The sequence below is a fragment of the Heteronotia binoei genome, chromosome 2 (genome assembly GCF_032191835.1).
Source record: "Heteronotia binoei isolate CCM8104 ecotype False Entrance Well chromosome 2, APGP_CSIRO_Hbin_v1, whole genome shotgun sequence".
Lineage (NCBI taxonomy): Eukaryota > Metazoa > Chordata > Lepidosauria > Squamata > Gekkonidae > Heteronotia > Heteronotia binoei.
In genome coordinates, this window is record NC_083224.1 from 194,557,533 (window position 1) to 194,581,217 (window position 23,685).

A 23,685-nucleotide genomic window follows, 5' to 3' on the forward strand; every position below is an offset into this window, starting at 1 on the left:
CTCCTTTGCATATTAGGCCACACCCTCCTGATGTAGCCAATCCTCCTGGCGCTTACAGTAGGCCCTGGAAGAAGAGCCCTGTAAGCTCTTGGAGGATTGGCTACATCAGGGGGCGGGGTCTAATATGCAAAGGAGCTCCTGCTACAAATAAAAGTCCTGGCTATTCAGGACACAGTAACTGGTCTCAAACTTATCCAATAGGCCTTGTGATGGGGTATGGTTTTTGAAGCAGAGTTTTACCTAGCAGAATTCAACCTTTAGAAGCATTGTGCTGGCCCGGTCTTCTTGTAGAAAAGCCCTTTCCTGCCATTCCTCGTCAGACTCTTGTTCAGTGTGTAGAAGCCGCCAACTAGCCAGAGCAAGAGTGAGAACGAGAGAGAGAAACTGAGAGACCCTCTTCGGAACTAATCACCGACACCCCTTGGCCATCAAAAATGACATCGCAGGGCTCTTTTTGTTGCAGGAGCTCCTTTGCATATTTGGCCACACCCCCCTGATGTGGCCAATCCTCCAAGAGCTTACAGTAGGCCCTGAACTAAAAGCCTTGTAAGCTCCTGGAGCATTGGCTACATCAGGGGTGTGTGGCCTAATATGCAAAGGAGCTCCTGCTACAAAAAGAGCCCTTGGCAGGGAAAATCTCTTAATAGCTCAGTGTTTAACTTATGGGGCTCAGTTAGCGTTGCCAATCCCCAGGTGGGGGCAGGGGATCCCCCGGTTTGGAGGCCCTCCCCCCGCTTCAGGGTCGTCAGAAAGCGGGGGGAGGGGAGGGAAATGTCTGCTGGGAACTCTATTATTCCCTATGGAGATTTATTCCCATAGAAAATCATGGAGAATTGATCCGCGGGTATCTGGGGCTCTGGGGGGGGCTGTTTTTTGGGATAGAAACACCAAATTTCCAGTATAGCATCTAGTGCCTCTCCTCAAAATACCCCCCAAGTTTCAAAAAAATTGGATCTGGGGGTCCAATTCTGTGAGCCCCAAAAGAAGGTGCCCCTATCCATTATTTCCTATGGAAGGAAGGAATTGAAAAGGTGTGCCGTCCCTTTAAATGTGATGGCCAAAACTCCCTTTGGAGTTCAATGATGCTTGTCACAGCCTTGATCTTGACTCCACCCCCAAAGTCTCCTAGCTCCACCCCCAAAGTCCCCAGATAGTTCTTAAATTGGACTTGGCAACCCTAGGCTCAGTGCCAGAAGACACAGCCCAGAGTTAGGGTGAATTTTAAAAAGAGTGAGATAAATTGACTGAGGATGGGTCTATCCATTGTGTGTTCATCACAACAGCTCAACAGGACCTCTGCTAAGGGGCTGCGTGCCGCTAAATCCCAGGGGCTGAGGCAAACAGCTAGGAGGAGTGGGCTGCCATCTTGTCATGCTTGTTCTTGGCGGTTGGGAACAGATTACCAGATTTTTGGCCTGACTGAACTGTGCTTTTCTTATTTCCGTCTGCTATGCAGCCTGGTTGCCAGTATAAGCCGCCTCAGGGACACCCCACCACCAGTGTTCCCTCTAAGCTGCAGTGTCTTGTGAGCAAAATTTCTACTTTGTGAGCTACTGGCATTGAAGCTGTGAGCTGCTGCATTAATTATTGTGCTCTGGGGCCCTCCTTCCTGAGCTAAGACAAAGCTGTGTGAGCTGGAGGCTAAAAATCTGTGAGCTGGCTCACGCTAATTCAGCTTAGAGGGAGCACTGCCCAAAGCCAGACCGAAAAACTACGTCCAAACACGCACATCTGGATCCCACCCCGGTCTCATCCTCAACCCGTCCTTCCCTGTTGTCCTGCCACCTCAGAAAACTACTGCACACAAAGTGGTAGCAAATCGGCAGCAAATCGGCAAGGTGCCTCCAGGGTGCCTTTCGTGGACATCCGAACATCCGGGAGCACCCAGAAAGCAGCAGTCAAGCGAATGAGCGGCTAGGGTTGCCAAGTCCAATTCAAGAAATATCTGGAGACTTAACTTCTAGTGTTAGAAGGCCATGGGAAAAAATTCGGCTGGCATGCCTACTTGTATTATGGGAAAAAGAAGATGGACGGTCTTTTCTCTCACCATTATATAAGGAGCAACTTACTAAATGTGTGGATAAAGTACAAGAAATATGGCGATGAGAGAAGACCTCTGTGGATAGTGCCGGCTGAAGTGATAAAGTTAACGGCCAAAACAGTTAAGGAAAAACAACTATCATACAACCAACTACTAAAAATACAAAGTGGGAAAATAGAAATGAAAACTGCAGAAGAATTGAACTATAAATATGATTGGTTTCAAATGCAACAAATAAAAAGCTTGATGGAGAATGATATCAAAGCTGAAGGAATAAGGAAAGAGCAAACAGAAATGGAAAGAGTTCTGCTTGGAGATAATGAGAAATTAATTTCAAAAGTGTACAAATTACTTTTACAATGGACTACAGAAGATGAAGTAGTGAAATCTCAAATGATAAAATGGGTAATTAATGTAAATAAAGAAATAAAAATGGAATCTTGGGAACATTTGTGGAAAAACTCTATGAAACTCGCAACATGTCATAGTATTAAAGAGAACTGTTTTAAGATGATGTATAGATGGTACATGACTCCAAAAAAATTAGCAAAGATGAACAATAAGATGCCAGATAGGTGTTGGAAATGTAAAAAGCATGAAGGCTCTTTCTACCATATGTGGTGGACTTGTGAAAGAGCTAAAATGTTTTGGCAGATGATTCAACAAGAGATATCTAAGATCCTAGGATATGAATTTAAAAAAGAAGCAGAGACATTTTTGCTGGGATTACAAATGGAGAATTTTCCAAAAGAAGATAGAACTTTAATATGGTACTTGCTCTCAGCTGCTAGGACATTGTATGCGCAGTTGTGGAAGCAAGAAAAAATACCAGAAAAGTGGGACTGGACTTTAAAAGTTATGTCATGGAGTGAAATGGATAAGCTAACAAGAAAATCAAGAGACTGCGATTTAGAACTCTTTAATCGGGAGTGGAAGAAATTCAGAAGATATGTAGAAAAAGAGTGGAAAATAAAAGGACACTGGACAATTTTTGAAGATTAAGACCTTTAAGACAAGAATATAACTTTTGAAGGGTTTTCTTTCTTTTTTTTTTCTTTTTTTTCCTTAATCAATTTTCGTTTTTTCTTGATAGTTAAAGGTACCTTTAATATCTGTTTTCTAAAAAATAACACTGGCGGGGGTCAATTATTGGGGGGTGGGGTGGGAGGAAAGTAAGATGTGGGGTAAAATGATGCTTTCATCTTAAGGCTTTTTTTAATAAGCTGTAGAAATAGTTCTACTATCATATGTTACTAATAAAATTGTTTATACGCAAAAAAAGAAATATCTGGAGACTTTGGGGGAGGAGCCAGGAGACATTGAGGTGGAGCCAGGAGCAAGGGTGGGACAAGCACCAAAGGGAGTTCTGGCCATCACATTTAAAGGGACCGCACACCTTTTAAATGCATTCCCTTCAGTGGAAATAATGAAGGAGAGGGGCACTTTCTTTGGGGGCTCATAGAACACCACCAATGGCCTACCTCACCACACTGTGGCGATCATATGATCATATGAAGCTGCCTTATACTGAACCAGACCCTCAGTCCATCAAAGTCAGTATTGTCTATTCAGACTGGCAGCGGCTCTCCAGGGTCTCAAGCTGAGGTTTTTCATACCTACTTGCCTGGACTCTTTTTAGTTGGAGATGCCGGGGATTGAACCTGGGACCTTCTGCTTCCCAAGCAGATGCTCTACCACTAAGCCACCATCCCTCCATCTCCATCACCTACTGCCTGGACCCTTTTGAGTTGGATATGCCGGGGATTGAACCTGGGACCCTCTGCTTCCCAAGCAGATGCTCGATCTCTGAGCCACCGTCCCTCCATCTCCATCACCTACTGCCTGGACCCTTTTGAGTTGGATATGCCGGGGATTGAACCTGGGACCCTCTGCTTCCCAAGCAGATGCTCTATCACTGAGCCACCGTCCCTCCATCTCCATCACCTACTGCCTGGACCCTTTTGAGTTGGAGATGCCGGGGATTGAACCTGGGACCTTCTGCTTCCCAAGCAGATGCTCTACCACTAAGCCACCGTCCCTCCATCTCCATCACCTACTGCCTGGACCCTTTTGAGTTGGATATGCCGGGGATTGAACCTGGGACCTTCTGCTTCCCAAGCAGATGTTCTACCACTGAGCCACCGTCCCTCCATCTCCAACACTTACTGCCTGGACCCTTTTTAGTTGGAGATGCCGGGGATTGAACCTGGGACCTCCTGCTTACCAAGCAGCTGCTCTACCACTCAGCCACAACCCCAGACCTCTGAGCACAGCTAACCACCAGAACTTAATCGCTGTCTGAAATCATGACAATAGCACATGCAAATGCTTTCAAATTGTTTTTATGTCTTATGTTTTTATTGTTGTTTATTTTATCGGTCACACGAATGTGCTGGTGTCGACCTGTGGTCTGCGAGCCGCCCTGAGGCTGCCGTTGGCGGGATATAAATTAAATAAATAAGTAATTATAACTAATAGAATTGGACCCCCCAGTCCAATCTTTTTGAAACTTGGGGGGTATTTTGGAGAGAGGCACTGGATGCTATGCTGAAAATCTGGTGCCTCAATTTCAAAAAACATCCCCTGCCCCAGAGCCCCAGATACCTGTGGATCAATTCTACAGATTTTCTATGGGAATCAGTCTCCAGAGGGAATAATAGAATGCCCAGCAGACGTTTCCCTCCCCTCCCCCTGCTTTCTGATGACCCTGAAGCGGGGATAGGCCTCCAAACTGGGGGATCCCCTGACCCCACCTGGGGATTGGCAACCATAGGTGTGACCACTCCCCCGGGGTGTGTGCAGCCCGTTTCTGTTTGGTCAGCAGGCCACGCACCATCTGACTGTCCCAGAACACTTCTCTTTTTGCCGGCTTACTTCTGTGACGGGAGGCTGCCACCACAAGCTGGCCGTCTGGACCCACCCTAAATGTCCAAAATGTTTCACTATACATTTCATTACCATCTTCCAAGGCGATAGGATCACCATCTTCAAGCACTTGAAGGGCTGTCATATAGAGCAGCGGTCCCCAACCTTTTCGGTACCATGGACCACTTTTGTGGAAGACAATTTATTCATGGACCACGGCGGAGGGGGATGGTTTTGGGATGATACAATAGTGCACTTTATTTCTATTAGTTTGGTGTGGTGGTTAAGTGTGCGGACCTTTCACTCCTCCACTTACAGCTGCTGGAATGGCCTTGGGTCAGTCATAGCTCTCGCAGAGTTGTCCTCGAAAGGGCAGCTTCTGGGAGAGTTCTCTCAGCACCACCCACCTCACATGGTGTCTGTTGAGGGGGAGGAAGGGAAAGGAGATCGTAGGCCGCTGTGAGACTCTGTCCTTGAAAGGGCGGTTTCTGGGAGTGCTCTCTCAGCCCCACCTACCTCACAGGTTGTCTGTTATAGGGAAGGAAGGGAAAGGAGATTGTAGACTGCTTTGAGACTCTGTCCTTGAAAGCGCAGCTTCTGGGAGAGGTCTCTCAGCCCCACCTACCTCACAGGGTGTCTGTTGTGGGGGAGGAAGGGAAAGGAGATTGTAGGCCGCTCTGAGACTCTGTCCTTGAAAGGGCAGCTTCTGTGAGAGCTCTCTCAGCCCCACCACCTCACAGGGTGTCTGTTGTGGGGGAGGAAGGGAAAGGAGATTGTAGGCCGTCCTGAGACTCTGTTCTTGAAAGGGCAGCTTCTGGGAGTGCTCTCTTAGCCCCACCTACGTCTCAGAGTGTCTGTTGTGGGGGAGGAAGGCAAAGGAGATTGTGAGGCACTCTGAGACTCTTAAATTCGGAGGATATAAATCCAATGTCATTGTCGTCATCTTCTTCTTCTTCTTCTTATTATTATTATTATTATTATTACTACTACTACTACTACTACTACTACTACATTGTAATATATAATGAAATATTTATACAACTCATACCCTGGTTGCTAACAGGCCAAGGACCAGTACCAGTCCACGGTCCAGGGGTTCGGGAACTCTGATATAGAGGATGGGGTGGAATTGTTTTCTGTGGCCCCGGAAGCTAGGACCAGAACCAATGGGTTGAAATTAAATCAGAAGAGTTTCCGGCTCAACATTAGGAAGAACTTCCTGACTGTTAAAGCAGTTCCGCAGTGGAACAGGCTTCCTCGGGAGGTGGTGGGCTCTCCTTCCTTGGAGGTTTTCCAACAGAGGCTAGGTGGCCATCTGACTGCAATGAGGATCCTGTGAACTTAGGGGGAGGTGTTTGTGAGTTTCCTGCAATGTGCAGGGGGTTGGACTAGATGACCCTGGAGGTCCCTTCCGACTCTAGGATTCTGTGCTTTAACTGTGCTCTCCTTCGTTGGAGGTTTTCCAACAGAGGCTAGATGGCCATCCTACAGCAATGAAGATCCTGTGAATGTAGGGGGAGGGGTTTGTGAGTTTCCTGCATTGTGCAGGGGGTTGGACCAGATGACCCTGGAGCTCCCTTCCAATTCTATGAGTCTATGATTTGTTGGGTCAAATAGCTTCATTTTTATCCCAGTGCAAAATTTCACCTCTCTCACAGGGAGAGAGAGAGAGAGAGAGAGAGAGAGAAGCATGTCCGTTTGGCTATGTATCAACACTGCCACCAAGTGGTCAGGACTGCTCATAACCGATGACTGATCATCCTTGAGTGTGCATGTAAACTGATTTGATAGAATGAAAGAATCATAGAATTGGAAGGGATCCCAAGGATCATCTAGTCCAACCCCCTGCACAAATGCAGGAAATTAACACATACCTTCCCCTAAATTCCCAGGATCTAAATTCCCAGGATGTTTATGTTTTTTAGGGCAGGAGTCTTCATTGCCGCCTCTGCGTTGCAACCCTGGACTTCCTTGGAGGATTCCCATTTAAATGTTAGCCAGGGCTGGTCATGCTTCACTTCCAAGATCTGACAGGATTACACTAGATGGGGCCATCTATTTTGTTGCTGTTCAGTCGCACAGTCGGGTCTGACTCTTTGCGACCCCCTGGACCAAGTCATACCAGGCCCCCCCTGTCTTACACCATCCTCCCAAGTCTGCTTAAATTCTTGTTAGTGACATCAGTAACGCTGCCCAGCCATCTCCTCTTTTGCCATCCCCTTCTTCTTTTGCTTTCTGTCTTTCCCAGCGTCAGGGTCTTCTTCAGGGAGTGCTCCCTTCTCATTGGGTGGCCAAAGGATTGGAGCTTCAGCTTCAGCATCTGACCTTCCAGGGAACAGACTGGGTTGATTTCCCTGAGGACTGACTGATTGGATCTTCTTGCAGTCCAAGGGAATCTCAAGAGTCTTCTCCAGCACCACAGTTCAAGAGCATCTATTCTTCTGCGCTCAGCCTTCCTTATGGTCCAGCTCTCACAGCCATACATTACTACTGGGAATACCATCGCTTTGACGATACGGACTTTTGTTGGCAGCTGATGTCTCTACTTTTTAGTATCCTGCCTAGGTTCTCCATAGCTGGTCTGAAGCAGTAGAACAAAGCAGGAGTCCAGTATCACCTTTAAGACCAACAAACTTTTATGCAGAACATATCTCTTCTTTTGCCGTCCCCTTCTCCTTTGGCCTCCTGTCTTTCCCAGCATCAGGGTTTTCTCCAGGGAGTGCTTCCTTCTCATTGGGTGGCCATAGGATTTGAGCTTCAGCTTCAGCATCTGACCTTCCAGGGAACAGTCTGGGTTGATTTCCCTTAGGAGTGACTGATTGGATCTTCTTGCAGTCCAGGGGACTCTCAAGAGTCTTCTCCAGCACCACAGTTCGAAAGCATCTATTCTTCTGCGCTCGGCCTTCCTTATGGTCCAGCTCTCACAGCCATACATTACTACTGGGAATACCATCGCTTTGACGATACAGACTTTTGTTAGCAGGGTGATGTCTCTACTTTTTATTATACTGCCTAGGTTTCCCATAGCTGGTCTGAAGTAGTAGAACAAAGCAGGAGTTCAATAGCACCTTTAAGACCAACAAAGGGCAACAAGAATGATTAAAGGTTTGGAACACTTTCCCTATGAAGAAAGGTTAAAACGCTTGGGGCTCTTTAGCTTGGAGAAATGTCGACTGCAGGGTGACATGATAGAGGTTTACAAGATTATGCATGGGATGGAGAAGGTAGAGAAAGAAATACTTTTCTCCCTTTCTCACAATACAAGAACTCGTGGGCATTCAATGAAATTGCTGAGCAGTCGGGTTAGAACGGATAAAAGGAGGTACTCTTTCACCCAAAGGGTTATTAACATGTGGAATTCACTGCCACAGGAGGTGGCGGCGGCTACAAGCATAGCCAGCTTCAAGAGGGGGTTAGATAAAAATATGGAGCAGAGGTCCATCAGTGGCTATTAGCCATAGTGTGTATAAATGTGTGTGTGTGTGTGTATATATATATATATATATATATATATATATATATATATATATATATATATATATATATATATATACACATGTTTTGGCCACTGTGTGACACAGAGTGTTGGACTGGATGGGACATTGGCCTGATCCAACATGGCTTCTCTTATGTTCTTATTCAGAACATATCTCCTCTTTTGCTGTCCCCTTCTTCTTTTGCCTTCTGCCATTCCCAGCATCAGGGTCTTCTCCAGGGAGGGCTCCCTTCTCATTGGGTGGCCAAAGGATTTGAGCTTCAGCTTCATCTGACCTTCCAGGGAACAGTCTGGGTTGATTTCCCTTAGGACTGACTGATTGGATCTTCTTGCAGTCCAAGGGACTCTCAAGAGTCTTCTCCAGGGAGTGCTCCCTTCTCATTGGGTGGCCAAAGGATTTGAGCTTCAGCTTCAGCATCTGACCTTCCAGAGAAGAGTCAGGGTTGGTTTCCCTTAGGACTGACTGATTGGATCTTCTTGCAGTCCAAGGGACTCTCAAGGGTCTTCTCCAGCACCACATCTCAAAAACATCTATTCTTCTGCTCTTGGCCTTCCTGTCAAACCAATTTTATTATTGCAATGTATTGTAACAATATTTATAGAAAAAAGCATTAAAGCAAAAATAATACCAATACATCACTTTTCACCCCTTCTATCCCTCTTATTTTGACCCCCGCTGGTGTTTACTTAAATTGCTAAAAACACAAGGTAATATCTCTTAGAAAGAAAAAACCTTATACTCTATCCTTTTAACCTTATCAAAAAAGGTACTAATAGTCCAATAAAAACAAAAACCGAAAAAAAGACATTTCTTTATAATTCTTACTATATTCCACCAATCCACAAAGCTTCAATTATCTTCAAACATCACTAAATGTCCCTTTACTTTCCAATGTTTTTCAACGTATATTTGAAATTTCTCCCACTTGCTCTTCGCCTTCCTTATGGGAATACCATCGCTTTGACTATACAGGGGCCCATATATATCCAGGGCTTAAAATGGGGCCAGACTACACCTGATGCTCACATTTAATGCTTGGGAGTCCAGATGTGTGGTTTGGCTCTCCAGCCCAGCTGTGAGGGGGACAGATCAAAGCCACGGTGTTGGAGAAACAATGATGGAACTCATCCTCGATGTAATTCCTGCCTACTGGATATGCCCCCCTCTCCCCAGACACCTTTTCATCAACCTGCAGGATTCTGTTTGGTGTAGTGAAGGACTGGCCAAACTTGCTTACTGTAAGAGCCACACAGAATAAACATCAGATGTTTGAGAGCCGCAAGACATGAAGGTCAGATGTTTGAAAGCCACAAGACAGGAAGGAAGGAGTGTAGGTAGGTGGAAAGGAAGCAAACAGATGGGGGGGGGGGAGGAAGGGAGAGGTGGAAAGAAAGCAAAGTTTAACTTTAAATGCATTCACCAAGACTCTGGCTGGCTTGGCTTGGAAAGTGATTTAAGGAGAGAAATACGTTCTCTAAGCAGTCCAGTGGAGTGGTGGGGGCTTTGAGAACCACACATTGCTCCTGAGCCACAGTTTGGCCACCCCTGGTGAAGTGCGTTCAGTTTGGTATACAGCCAGTTTGGTGCAGTGGTTAAGTGTGCGGACCATTATCTGGAAGAACCAGGTTTGATTCCCCACTCCTCCACTTGCACCTGCTGGAAAGGCCATATCTCTCATAGGAGTTGTCCTTGAAAGGGCAACTTCTGGGAGAGCTCTCTCAGCCCCACCTACCCCACAGGGTGTCTGTTGTGGGGGAGGAAGGGAAAGGAGATTGTGGGACACTCTGAGACTCTGTCCTTGAAAGGGCAGCTCCTGGGAGAGCTCTCTCAGCCCCACCCGCCTCACAGGGTGTCTGTTGTGGGGGAGGAAGGGAAAGGAGATTGTGACTGCTCTGAGACTCTGACATTCAGAGCATAGGGCGGGATATAAATCCAATATCATCTTCTTCTTCGCATACAGCAGGGGTCACTGGGGGTATGGGGTGAAGTGTTTGTGAATTTCCTGCATTATGCAGGGGGTTGGACTAGATGACCCTGGAGATCCCTTTCAGTTCTATGATAGGTTGGACCAGGGGGTCCAGTTCTATGAGCACCAAAAGAAGGTGCCCTTATCCTTCATTATTTCCAATGGAGGGAAGGGATTTAAAAGGTGTTTTGTGATAGAGGCACCAAATTTTCAGCAGAGCATCCAGTGCCTCTCCTCAAAATACCCCTCAAGTTTCAAATAGATTGGACCAAGGGGGTCCAATTCGATGAGCCCCAAAAGAAGGTGCTGCTCTCCATTATTTCCAATGGAGGGAAGGCATTTAAAAGGTGTGCAGTCCCTTTAACTAGGATGGCCAGAACTCCCTTTGGAGTTCAATGATGCTTGTCACAACCTTGTCCCTGGCTCCACCCCCAATGTCTCCTGGCTCCACCCCCAAAGTCCCCAGATATTTCTTGAATTGCACTTGGCAAACCTAATGAGGGAGGACTATGTTCCTTGCAATTTTGGTGGTGCCATGTGCCATAGGGACTGCTCAAGAGATCCTTGAATTGGCCGTGCGTTGAAAACAACAGTGTCTGTGGTGCAGGTGCGCAGAAATAGTCCCCAAAATAACAAAACACAGCACGGATTTTAAGGCCAAGTCAGTAATTTTTGGCCTCCCGAGGTCCGGATTGGAAAGAGTAATATTTTTCTCGGCGCCCCACCCTGTTCTGCACCGACCACGGTTCTTTCTGATGACACAAAGAGGGAAAGGCAAGCTCCCCCTCCCCATGAGTCTAACCCCACTTGCCTTCCTTAGAGCCGGTGTGCCTATATTGAGATCTGTCGGCCATCTTTTGTGTTGTCATGAAATTGCTCCTACTTATGCAAAGAGAAGGGGGCTGAGGAAATTACAGGTTTTATTGCAAGAGGACTGAGAGAAGAGAAGTGTTTGGAGATGCAACATGGGGCAGAGGGATGGCTGGTCATCCGGTGTGCCGTGAGCCATCAGGATTTTTAGTAAAACGCTCGCAAGAGCTCATGCAGGGAGTTCTAATGGCTGACTCCTGATTGTGCCCATTATCTTTCCCTCCCCTCCCATCCAAATGAATCAGCAGGAACTTTTGCTTGGAGACAGGAAGGGAAAGATGCTGAAGTTGCTGAAGGGGGCAATTCATAAGAACATAAGGGAAGCCATGTTGGATCAGGCCAATGGCCCATCCAGTCCAACACTCTGTGTCACATAAGAACATAAGAGAAGCCATGTTGGATCAGGCCAGTGGCCCATCCAGTCCAACACTCTGTGTCACATAAGAACATAAGAGAAGCCATGTTGGATCAGGCCAGTGGCCCATCCAGTCCAACACTCTGTGTCACATAAGAACATAAGAGAAGCCCTGTTGGATCAGGCCAATGGCCCATCCAGTCCAACACTCTGTGTCACATAAGAACATAAGAGAAGCCCTGTTGGATCAGGCCAATGGCCCATTCAGTCCAACACTCTGTGTCACATAAGAACATAAGAGAAGCCCTGTTGGATCAGGCCAATGGCCCATCAAGTCCAACACTCTGTGTCACATAAGAACATAAGAGAAGCCCTGTTGGATCAGGCCAATGGCCCATTCAGTCCAACACTCTGTGTCACAGAAGAACATAAGAGAAGCCATGTTGGATCAGGCCAATGGCCCATCCAGTCCAACACACTGTGTCATGCAGTGGCCAAAAAACCCAGGTGCCATCAGGAGGTTCACCAGTGAGGCTAGAAGCCCTCCCACTGTGCCCTCCCCTCAAGCACAAATATGCAGAGCATCACTGCCCCAGACAGAGAGTTCCAACAATAAGCTGTGGCTAATAGCCACTGATGGACCTCTGCTCCATATGCTTATCCATTCCCTTCTTGAAGCTGGCTATGTCTGTAGCCGCCACCACCTCCTGTGAATTCCACATGTTAATCACCCTTTGGGTGAAGAAGTACTTCCTTTTATCCATTCTAACCTGACTGCTCAGTAATTTTATTTAGTGTCCATGAGTTCTCGTAAGAAAGGGAGAAAAGGGAGAAAAGGGAGAAAAGGACTTCTTTCTCTACTTTCTCCATCCCATGCATAATCTTCTAAACCTCTATCATGTCAGCCCGCCGTCGACGTTTCTCCAAGCTAAAGAGTCCCAAGCGTTTTAACCTTTCTTCATAGGGAAAGTGTTCCAGCCCTTTAATCAATCTGGTTGCCCTCTTCTGCACTTTTTCTAGGGTTGCCAGGTCGAATTCAAGAAATAACTGGGGACTTTGCGGGTGGAGCCAGGAGACATTGGGGGTGGAGCCTGGAGCAAGGTTGTGACAAGCATGAGTGAACTTCAAAGGGAGTTCTGGCCATCGCATTTAAAGGGACCGCACATCTTTTAAATGCCTTCCCTCAATTGGGAATAATGGATAGGGGCACCTTCTTTTGGGGCTCATAGAATTGGACCCCCTGGTCCAATCGTTTAGAAACTTGGAGAGTATTTTGGGGAGAGGACTGAATGCTCCGCTGAATATTTGGTGCCTCAATCTCAAAAACAGCACCCCCCCCCCCAGAGCCCCAGATACCTGTGGATTAATTCTCCATTATACCCTATGGGAATCAGCCTCCGTAGGGAATAATGAAGTGCCCAGCAGACATTTCCCCCCTCCCCAATTTCTGATGATTCTGAAGTGGGGGGAGGGCCTCCAAACTGGGGGATTCCCCTGCCCCCACCCGGGGATTAGTAACAATTGAAATAAACCACTGCGTTACTTATTTATTGCAAATAATTGCTCCACAGATATTTCTTATATCCTATTCATGTATTCTTCACCAAAATTCGTACAAATGTCCATGAATGCAGCACAACTCGAAATACAAATTAATTTCCAATTGCTGTAACGGTACCAAAGTCCACTTGTATATATACTTTCGTTGATAGACGTGTGCAGTACCAATAAATGTGCTGCTTCTTGCTTGGGTAGCAGTCCAATCATTTTGAAACTTGTGGGGGTATTTTAAGGAGAGTCACCAGATGGTATGCTGAAAATGTGGTGCCTCTACCTCAAAAAACAACCCCCCTGGAGCCCTAAATAAATCATCTCTATTTTACCCTATGGGAATTGGTCTCCATAGGGCAGGGGTATAAATTTTTGGCCACTGTGTAATACAGAGTGTTGGACTGGATGGGCCATTGGCCTAATCCAACATGGCTTCTCTTATGTTAACCTCCATCCCCAGGGCCATATACAGCCCTGAAGGTCACTTGATGTGGCCCTCGGGGACTGCTGGGCTGATCCGAGCCATGTGGCAGCCTCCCTGGGGCCTGGCTAGCCAGCGAGGATTGTGGGGCCCAGCTGCGCTGTACGGCAGCCTCCCCAGGGCCAGGCAGGGATCACAGGGCCCAGATGTGCTGTGCGGCAGCCTCGCTGGGGCGTGGCTAACTGGCCAGAATTGCTGCAGGCCTGGAAAAGTTACTGTCACAGTTCAGGTAAGTTTCCCCCTCATTTCTTTATTTCCCTTTCTTTCCATTTCTTCCCCTCATTTCTTTGTGCCCCTTTATTCCCCGTTTCTTTATTTATTGATTATCCCAGAGGGTGTGGCCTAATGTGCTAATGAGCGTGTGACCTAATATGCTAATATTAGGGGATGTAGTCTAATATGCTACTGAGTTCCTGGACCTATGCATTTGCCCAGGGTGGTGGGCCCTGTGTGTGCGTGTGTGTGTGCGCCAAATTAGGCTCTCCCCACGACTTCAAATAGAAAAACAATTATTTGCATTAATTTTGCTGGCCTGAATCGTTCTCCCTTGGCGGAGCACTGTTTTTTAAGTTGGTGATTTTGATGTTATAAATATCCATATGGTCCTTTGCAGAAAAAAGGTTCCCCACCCCTGACATAGGGAATAATGAAGTGTCACGTAGGAATTTCCCTCCCCCGCTTTCTGATGACCCTGAAGCGGGGAAGGGGGGGGGGCTCTTCGGGATCTGCATCTATCTGTGTGTGTAAAATACAGACTGCGACTATTACAAAGAGCGAATGAAATGTTGCTTGGGCAAAATTCAAAAGAATCAATATTTCATCCCAGCGGCTGTAAAGGGGTCGTTCAGCCTCCTTGCATTGTGATACTTTCGAATTACTGCTCCCGACTCTTTTTTGCCACCCCCCCCCCCCAATCCCCATTTGAAACTTGAGTCACCCTTGCACAAATCCAGCCCACCCTTTTCTTTCTGTACCATTTTATTTTGGTGTAAAATGGATGCATTATCCCAGTGTTTGCTTAGGCATTTTTTTTTTTTAAAAGCATTGTGTTATGCACATAAATCAAAATCTCCGGGATGCATAAATCACACCAGAAAATCGTACGGTGGGTGGACCCGTTACAAGCAAATCGACAAAACCAACAAGCAAAAAAACCCCCCAGAGAAGTGAAGCTTTTGTCAAAAACAAAAACAAATCCCTAATGAAATGAAAGGGACTCTCCTTCCATGCCATTCCTGAACTTTCAATTGCTCCCCCCCCCGCACCCCCAATTCAGGAGCATGGGGCAGGAGTTCTCCACCAACCATTCGCACACCCCTTTCTAATTTTGTCCTCCTTAAACGACTTCCAGAGAAAGATAAACATGTGATAAATCACAAAACCAATCCCGGATTTAAAAAAAACCTGATTCTAAGAACCAGAACAGCCAGTCATGAAACAATAATTTAAAAAGCCATGTAATTAAAATAAGAGAATAACATTATTTTCCCATAGCCCCTGACTGTGTGGGTCTAAGCAGAATTGCATCTTAAATTTATATGACATCACTCATTTGACCTATAAAGGTAAAGGTAGTCCCCTGTGCAATCACTGAGTCGTTACTGACACAGGGGGAGACGCCACATCGCATTTTCTTGGCAGAAATTTTTCAGGATGGTTTGCCATTGCCTTCCCCAACATTTAACCTATAGGTTCTGAATCCTGCCCCATTAGAATCCACATAAACCAGGTGAAACAATAATCTAAAAATCATTTTCTACTCGCAATAACGGATGATTTCTTTTTTGCAATGGTAAAAGTAACTGCCGAAAATCCACCCCGACCAAAAGTCTCCCCCATTTTTCTCCCACCAATACAACTACTATCCTACCTAACAGGTAAAAGTAGTCTAGTCCCCTGTGCAAGCACCAGTCGTTTCCGACTCTAGGGGGACGTCGAATCACAACGTTTTCACGGCAGACTTTTTCACAGGGTGTTTGCCGTTGCCTTCCCCAGTCCTCTACGCTTCCCCCCCAGCAAGCTGGGTATTCATTTCACCGACCTCGGAAAGATGGAAACCCGAGTCAACCTTGAGTCAGCAACCTGAACCCAGCTTCCACCAGGATCGAACTCAGGTCGCAAGCAGAGAGCTTGGACTGCAGTACTGCAGCTATTACCACTCTGCGCCACGAGGCTCTTACTATCCTACCTAAGGATAGAGTAATCCACAAATCTCTCACATTTGACAAAAAGGGGCATTCCAGTAAATAATGTTCCGGAGTATCTTCATCCTCTCTTCCAACTTATTTCTGAACCCCTCAACAATGCTAGGGCCCAATGTGGTTTACTACTGTTAATAATCATTCCACGATGCCCAGTCACAGGTAGCTCATGGCAAGAAACGAGCGAAAGGGATCGTGCTGTTTCCTGGCTCTGCATAGTGACTCTGGATTCCCCCGTACAAGCAGGCCTCAGATTCAGCAGGAGCTCCCAGGAGCACAGCTCCTGAACCTTTCTGAGGATTCCCCCTCTTCCTCCCCACCTACCTTGTCCATTGAATAGGAGGTGCAGCTGCATAACAATCCCTGGATGAGGAGAGCGGGCAGCCAGCCAGCCACCAGGGGCGTTGCCACGCACCCATCAGCCCTCATTAACCCCTGCAGAAGCCCACACCACCCCTTCTCCACTTCTTATGTAATTTTGGGCAGCGGGGAGCTTGCTGGTCTTTTGACTGGGGGGTGGGGTGCGGCCCAGGAGAGCCCCAGGCGAGTGAGTCCTGCTTGGCCTGGCTGGATCTCTAGCCAGCCCAAGGAGGCCTCGCTCACCCGGGGCTCTCCTTTCTTGCATTTTGCTTTTGGCTGGGGGGGGGGCATATGCTAATGAGTTATGCTAATAAGATCTGCCGCCTGTTTTTCTACAAAACGACCCCTGGGTATCTTTATCCTCTCTTCCACCTTATTTCTGAACCCCTCCACACCACAATGCTAGGGGCCAATGTGGTTTACTACTGCCAATAATCATTCCATGACGTCCAGTCGCAGGTGGCTCATGGCAAGAAATGAGTAGGGTTGCCAATCCCCAGGTGGGGGCAGCGGATCCCCCGGTTTGGAGGCCCTCCCCCCGCTTCAGGGTCGTCAGAAAGCGGGGGGGGAGGGGAGGGAAATGTCTGCTGGGAACTCTGTTATCCCTATGGAGATTTATTCCCATAGAAAATAATGGAGAATCGATCCACGGATATTTGGGGCTCTGAGGGGGCTGTTTTTTGAGGTAGAGGCACCAAATTTTCAGTACAGCATCTAGTGCCTCTCCCCAAAATATCCCCCAAGTTTCAAAACGATTGGACCAGGGGGTCCAATTCTGTGAGCCTCAAAAGAAGGTGCCCCCATCCGTCATTATTTCCTATGGAAAGGAGGCATTAAAAAGGTGTGCCGTCCCTTTAAATGTGATGGCCAGAACTCCCTTTGGAGTTCAATGATGCTTGTCACAGCCTTGATCTTGGCTCCACCCCTAATGTCTCCTGGCTCCACCCCCAAAGTCTCCTGGCTCCACCCCCAAAGTCCCCAGATATTTCTTAAATTGGACTTGGCAACCCTAGAAATGAGCGAAAGGGATTTCACTATTTCCTGGCTCTGCATAGTGACTCTGGATTCTCCCATCCAAGTACTGACAAAGGCTGACCCAGCTAAGCTCCGAGCCACTGATAAGATTGCGCTAGTCAGGGCCCTTCAGGCTGCTTTCGGTAACCCAAATTTTTCCTAAACTCGAGATTTATTGGGTGGGGAATTCGAGCAAAATAGTCGCTGGGGAAACTTTGTTAAGATAAAAGACAGAGCCCAGTCCAGCTGGGAGTCAGCTTGATGTGGTGGTGAAGTGCGCGGACTCTTCTCTGGGAGAACCGGGTTTGATTCCCCACTCCTCCAAGGCTGGAATGGCCTTGCATCAGCCATAGCTCTGACAGAGGTTGTCCTTGAAAGGGCAGCTTCTGGGAGAGCTCTCTTAGCCCCACCCGCCTCACAGGGTGTCTGTTGTGGGGGAGGAAGGGAAAGGAGATTGTAGGTCTCTCTGAGACTCTGTCCTTGAAAGGGCAGCTTCTGGGAGAGCTCTCTTAGCCCCACCCGCCTCACAGGGTGTCTGTTGTGGGGGAGGAAGGGAAAGGAGATTGTAAGCCTCTCAGAGACTCTGTCCTTGAAAGGGCAGCTTCTGGGAGAGCTCTCTTAGCCCCACCCGCCTCACAGGGTGTCTGTTGTGGGGGAGGAAGGGAAAGGAGATTGTAGGCCGCTGTGAGACTCTGTCCTTGAGAGGGCAGCTTCTGGGAGAGCTCTCTCAGCCCCACCCGCCTCACAGGGTGTCTGTTGGGGAGGAAGGGAAAGGAGATTGTAGGCCGCTGTGAGACTCTGTCCTTGAGAGGGCAGCTTCTGGGAGAGCTCTCTCAGCCCCACCCGCCTCACAGGGTGTCTGTTGGGGAGGAAGGGAAAGGAGATTGTAGGCTGCTCTGAGACTGTCCTAGAAAGGGCAGCTTCTGGGAGAGCTCTCTCAGCCCCTCCCTCCTCACAGGGTGTCTGTTGTGGGGGAGGAAGGTAATGGAGATTGTAGGCCACTCTGAGACTCTTTCCTTGAAAAGGCAGCTCCTGGGAGAGCTTTCTCAGCCCCACCCGCCTTACAGGGTGTCTGTTGTGGGGAAGAAAGGGAAAGGAGAGTGTAGGCCGCTCTGAGACTCTGTCCTTGAAAGGGCAGCTGCTGTGTGAGCCCTCTCAGCCCCACCCACCTCACAGGGTGTCTGTTATAGGGGGAGAAGATATAGGAGATTGTAAGCCACTCTGAGTCTCTGATTCAGAAAGAAAGGCAGGGTATAAATCTACAGTCTTCTTCTGTTGTATTTGATTGAAATTCATTTTCAGTTATTTTCTCCTCCTCTGGAACTCTGGGAAACGTAGTTTTGAGGAGCTGGGGTCTCTAAGGGAGAAAGCTAAGCATTTTCACTGGCAACTCCTGTAATTTATGTTTTCAAATACTCCTCTGGTATCTGAGCCAGGCCCTGAAGATAGAGCCCAGAAACCTGTGCTGGGCATGACATGGGAATAGAGGGTGGTATGGGGCTTGCCAGCAATGGGAGAGAGAGGTGCAAAAAATAAAATTTAAAAAATGGGAAGTTGAGGGGATGGGGGGGTTTGGCAGCGAGTTGAGGGGTTGGGTCCCAAGTGGCCCCACTGTATCTATGGGCTTGGGGCAGTGACAGGGCTGGTTTTGGCACCCCTTTGCCTCTGTCGCCCTAGCCAACCACCTCAGTCCACCTAACGCCCCAGCCGACCCTCACTTAATGTTGAACGAAGAGATAATCAAAAACACAACCACAAGATTATAGTGACAATTAACTAACAAATGTATTATTAACCATAAACACAAAGAAACATAAGTCCCTAATGAAGTCCTTAGAGTAGATAACATATGGGGAAAAGTCCAACATTCTTAGTGAAGGCCGCTTAGAGCCTTTTGAGCAATCGCCGTAAGGGAAGGTTTTTGTGGAGACTTTGGTCCCTATTGGTGCCGTGCAAGAATCTTATATTTGTTATTAACATTTGTGGGATATCTCCTGTTGAAAAAGAATTGGAAACAGGTGGGGCAGAAGTTGACAACCTGTCCAGGGATTTTCAAGCAACGTTTGGAAATTCATATTTCATTGAAGTAAATTTCACTGAAGAAATCACAACGTGAAGAAGACATATGGACATATGAAGCTGCCTTATACTGAATCAGACCCTTGGTCCATCAAAGTCAGGCTTGTCTACTCAGACTGGCAGCGGCTCTCCAGGGTCTCAAGCAGAGGTTTTTCACACCTATTTGCCTGGACCCTTTTTTGGAGATGTGAGGGATTGAACCTGGGACCTTCTGCTTCCCAAGCAGATGCTCTACCACTGAGCCACCGTCCCCACCCCCCAACAGACATTCTCATGTTGGACTTTTCCCATTTGTATCTACTCTAAGGACTTTATTAGGGACTTATGTTTCTTTGTGTTTATGGTTAATAATACATTTGTTAGTTAATTGTCACTATAACCTTGTGGTTGCGTTTTTGATTTTGACCCTCACTTAACTGCAGCTGCTTCTGAGCTCTGCGCCCTGTGGCCGAACACAGGAAATCTCGTTCAGACTCTGCAAACCACTGGAATGGACTGGAAGCAGTTCTGTGGAGCTCAGTCACCTCTCATATTAAACCCATTCTCGGAAGGATTCCTGAGGCAATCATCTGCCCCATGCATATCAATTGGCCTCAAAAGGTGCCATGATCTGGATTAGGGGTGGGGTCTTTTCTGTCTCTTCCCCCCCCGCCCCCCCGCTCGCTTGTGACATCGATGCATTAGTAGTTCAAGGATCAGATCAATTCGGAAGGAGGGTTGATGGAAAGATGGGGAGGGGTGGGAAAGTGTGAAATGTAAGCTTTTTGTCTGTAGCTGATACTGTGTTCTGCGTTCTAATTTGCAAATCTGTCTTTTTTTTTCTTTAAAAAAGTGACTGTTGTATGCAAAAAAAGGTTTATTTTTTGTTTGTTTCCTTTGCAAGCATCTGATGGTCATAGGGTAGGTCTTTCATTCGTCTGCTGTGGGTTTGGTTGAGGAATGAAGGCACACCACATCTCAATATAAAACAAAAAATTTCAGGAGCCTGTGAAGAAAGCTGGAGACAGAATAGGTCTGAAGAGAACCGGAAGTAGATTGCTTTTAATTGTGTTACACATTTTTTAAACCATCTGGTCTAACAGGTGCTGCAGGTTTTTGACACCATGCAAAAACCTGCTGAACCTGCTTAACAGAGACTAAATTGTGTATCTTTGCGCAGTACCTCTCTTTCCGGCTGCCTCCAGCTCTCTGAGAAAAAAACAACAACTATTGTCCAGATCCAGCTAAAAGTTCTAGATCTGGGTAGTAAACCAAACACTCCATTTGCCAAAACTCTTTAAATTACAAAATTGAACTGTAATTCAAGATGAGTGGATTTCTCCTGTTCTATTTCTTTATTCTTCTTCTATGTCTTCCTCTCTAATTCCTGTTTAATTAGAAGAATGTCTCAAGTTAATTCTGGAATTTGGACTTGTGTGGCTAGCCTTTGCTTAGAATAAATTTACACATGCACACCCCGCTGTGTTTTTGAATGAACAATGTACATTGATGAACCAGGGCCAAGAAAACAGATGTGATCCAATCGTACATATGATTCTTTTTGTGTGGCATTTGACATACAATGCACATCTGCGCACGTACGAAACATGTACCAAAATGACCTTGATGTGTCCGGTCTTATGATCCTGTCAGGTCTGTTTTTGTGTGTCATTTTAGGAGATACAAAAGTGCGTGCATCTACAAAAGAGGGAAATCTGGGCACAGTTCTATGCACACATCAGAACCGTTCTACAGCAGTGGTTGATCAATGCACACAAACACAGGGTGGAATTCTCGCAGGAGCTCCTTTGCATATTAGGCCACACCCCCTGATGTAGCCAACCCTCCAAGAGCTTACAAAAAAGAGCCTCGTAAGCTCCTGGAGGATTGGCTACATCGGGGAGGTGTGGCCTAATATGCAAAGGAGCTCCTGCTAGAATTCCACCGCTACACAAACACGTTGCTAATTCAAAATGAGGAAGGACATGTGCAGCATAGTTTGAAAAATCTGGACATAAACCAGAGGTGGCCAAACTGTGGCTCGGAAGCCACATGCGGCTCTTTCATACATATTGTGTGGCTCCCAAAGCCCCCCACCACCCCGTTGGTCGGCTTGGAGAAGGCATTTGTATCTTTAAATCACTTCTCCAAACCAAGCCAGCCAGTGGCTTGGAGAATGCATTTAAAGTTGCTTTCTTGTCACCTCTCTCTCCCTCCCCTCTCCCCCATCTATTTTCCTTCCTTCCTTCCTTCCTTCCTTCCTTCCTTCCTTCCTTCCTTCCTTCCTTCCTTCCTTCCTTCCTTCCTTCCTTCCTTCCTTCCTTCCTTCTCTCAAACATCTGATGTTAGTGTCTTAAGGCTCTCAAACATCTGACATTTATCCTATGTGGCTCTTAAGCAAGTTTGGCCACCCCTGACATAAACCAAAACAATAGAGAGAACAGGACCAGGTAGTTTGAAAATCCAATGTCCAAGGAGAGATTTACAGGAGAAGAATATCAGAAGTATCCTTATTTACAACTCATGATAGCAAATTAGAAAGACAGAATGCTACCATGGGATATGCATTATCTACCACAGCTGAGATGAACTCAAAGTCCTTGAGCTAATACTTCAATGTATGAATGAGTACAGACATTTGCCCACCCTGAAAGAATTTTGGATTCTGTGTGATGGGAAAAAACCACCATGTTTCCAGTCCTTATAAAAGGAAAAGTGCATGTTCTATGCCTTCTGAAGCCACAATGAGGTTTGTTAAGATTTGTAATGGTCAGGGGGTAGAGCTTGAGTTCTTCCTACAATTCCCCATGGAGGACAGAAGGCAAAAGAGAGCCAGTTTGGTGTAGTGGTTAAGTGCGCGGACTCTTATCTGGGAGAACCGGGTTTGATTCCCCACTCCTTCACTTGCACCTGCTGGAATGACCTTGGGCCAGCCATAGCTCTGGCAGAGGTTGCCCTTGAAAGGGCAGCTGCTGGGAGAGCCCTCTTAGCCCCACTCGCCTCACAGGGTGTATTGTGGGGGAGGAAGGGAAAGGAGATTGTAGGCTGCTCTGAGACACTGTCCTTGAAAGGGCAGCTTCTGGGAGAGCTCTCTCAGCCCCAACCACTTCACAGAGTGTCCGTTGTGGGGGAAGAAGCTAAAGGAGATTGTAAGCCGCTCTGAGATTCTGATTCAGAGAGAATGGTGGGGTATAAATCTGAAGTCTTCTTCTTCAAAATGATTATGCCAAGATAAACAAATTTGCATCAAGGGATAGAAACGAGGATTTCAGAGTCTTTGGTGAAGGGTTTTTTTTTTAATGTATAATTTACAGATTCTCAAAGGAAGGGCCACGATAACAAGGTGTCAACTGGGGGGAGGGTTTCTTACCTTGCCACTGTAGGTTATCTGTTTTGTGGGAGCTTTAGAGAAGTTGGAAACAGTCTCAGTCTGCATTGATTTAACGGTGGTCTTTTTGTTATTTCCTCCCTCCCCCCCTCAAACATAGCGTGCAAACGTAAAGAACAGGAGCAGCAGAAAGACAGGAACCTCCAGCCCAAGAAGCAACGTCTGGTCTTCACGGACCTCCAGCGCCGCACCCTGATCGCCATCTTCAAGGAGAACAAGAGGCCGTCCAAAGAAATGCAGATGACCATCTCGCAACAGCTGGGCCTCGAGCTGAACACAGTCAGCAATTTCTTCATGAATGCTCGCCGAAGGTGTATGAATCGTTGGCAGGAGGAGCCGGGAACCAACCCTGGGGTCCCTTCTTCATCAACAAGCACTTTTTCCAAAGCATGAGGTCTCTCTTCACACACACAAAAACACCCCATCCTTCTGACTCCACAAAAACAAACTGCCCATTTCCTTCTCCGCACACACATACATGAAACAGCAACCAGGCCACACAACACCTCACATCCATCCACTGTCGGATGCTTTGGGATGCTCTGGGGGTATCAGTAGCCAATGTCCAGCTTCTGTTTCCATCTAAAATTCTACCAAGCTCGCTAGTGATCTGAAATGGTCCATTTCACCTTATGAGCAAGCCTTTGGAAACAGGAAGTTTAGTGGATCCCAGGCCAGAGAGTATGTGTTCTTTATCACATTTTTTTCCTGACTAGAATCAGGGAGGGAGAAATACTCCTTTACCTTTTAGAATACATGGGATTCTTCCTTATACCATTTGAGAATATGGTGGGCAGGTCTAGTGGAAGATGCTTTTGACAGAGCAAGCATGGAAGATGCCACAGCAGAAGTAATGCTCTTGTTCAATGACAGGTGCCAGGCACCTGCAGTGGATGATATATGCCTTAAAACAGCCCAGCACCGTAAAGTGAGGACAGGAGGACAAGGAACAGGGAGATCTGGTTCCATGTGAAACAAGCACAGCTTGTCAAGAGGCAGCCTCCAGTTCCCAGCCATTAAAGTCAAGCTTCCCCCCCC

General features: G+C 47.0%; 1 protein-coding gene across 1 annotated transcript in view; it reads left to right on the forward strand.

Annotated features, from left to right (window-relative positions):
• Positions 1-23,061, forward strand: part of ONECUT3 (one cut homeobox 3) — a 51,555-nt gene extending 28,494 nt beyond the window's left edge. Inside the window, 1 exon segment of the mRNA XM_060233437.1 lies at positions 22,748-23,061. Coding sequence (XP_060089420.1) covers positions 22,748-23,040 — 293 coding nt within the window. The 3' untranslated portion in view covers positions 23,041-23,061.
• The last annotated feature ends 624 nt before the right edge of the window (positions 23,062-23,685 follow it).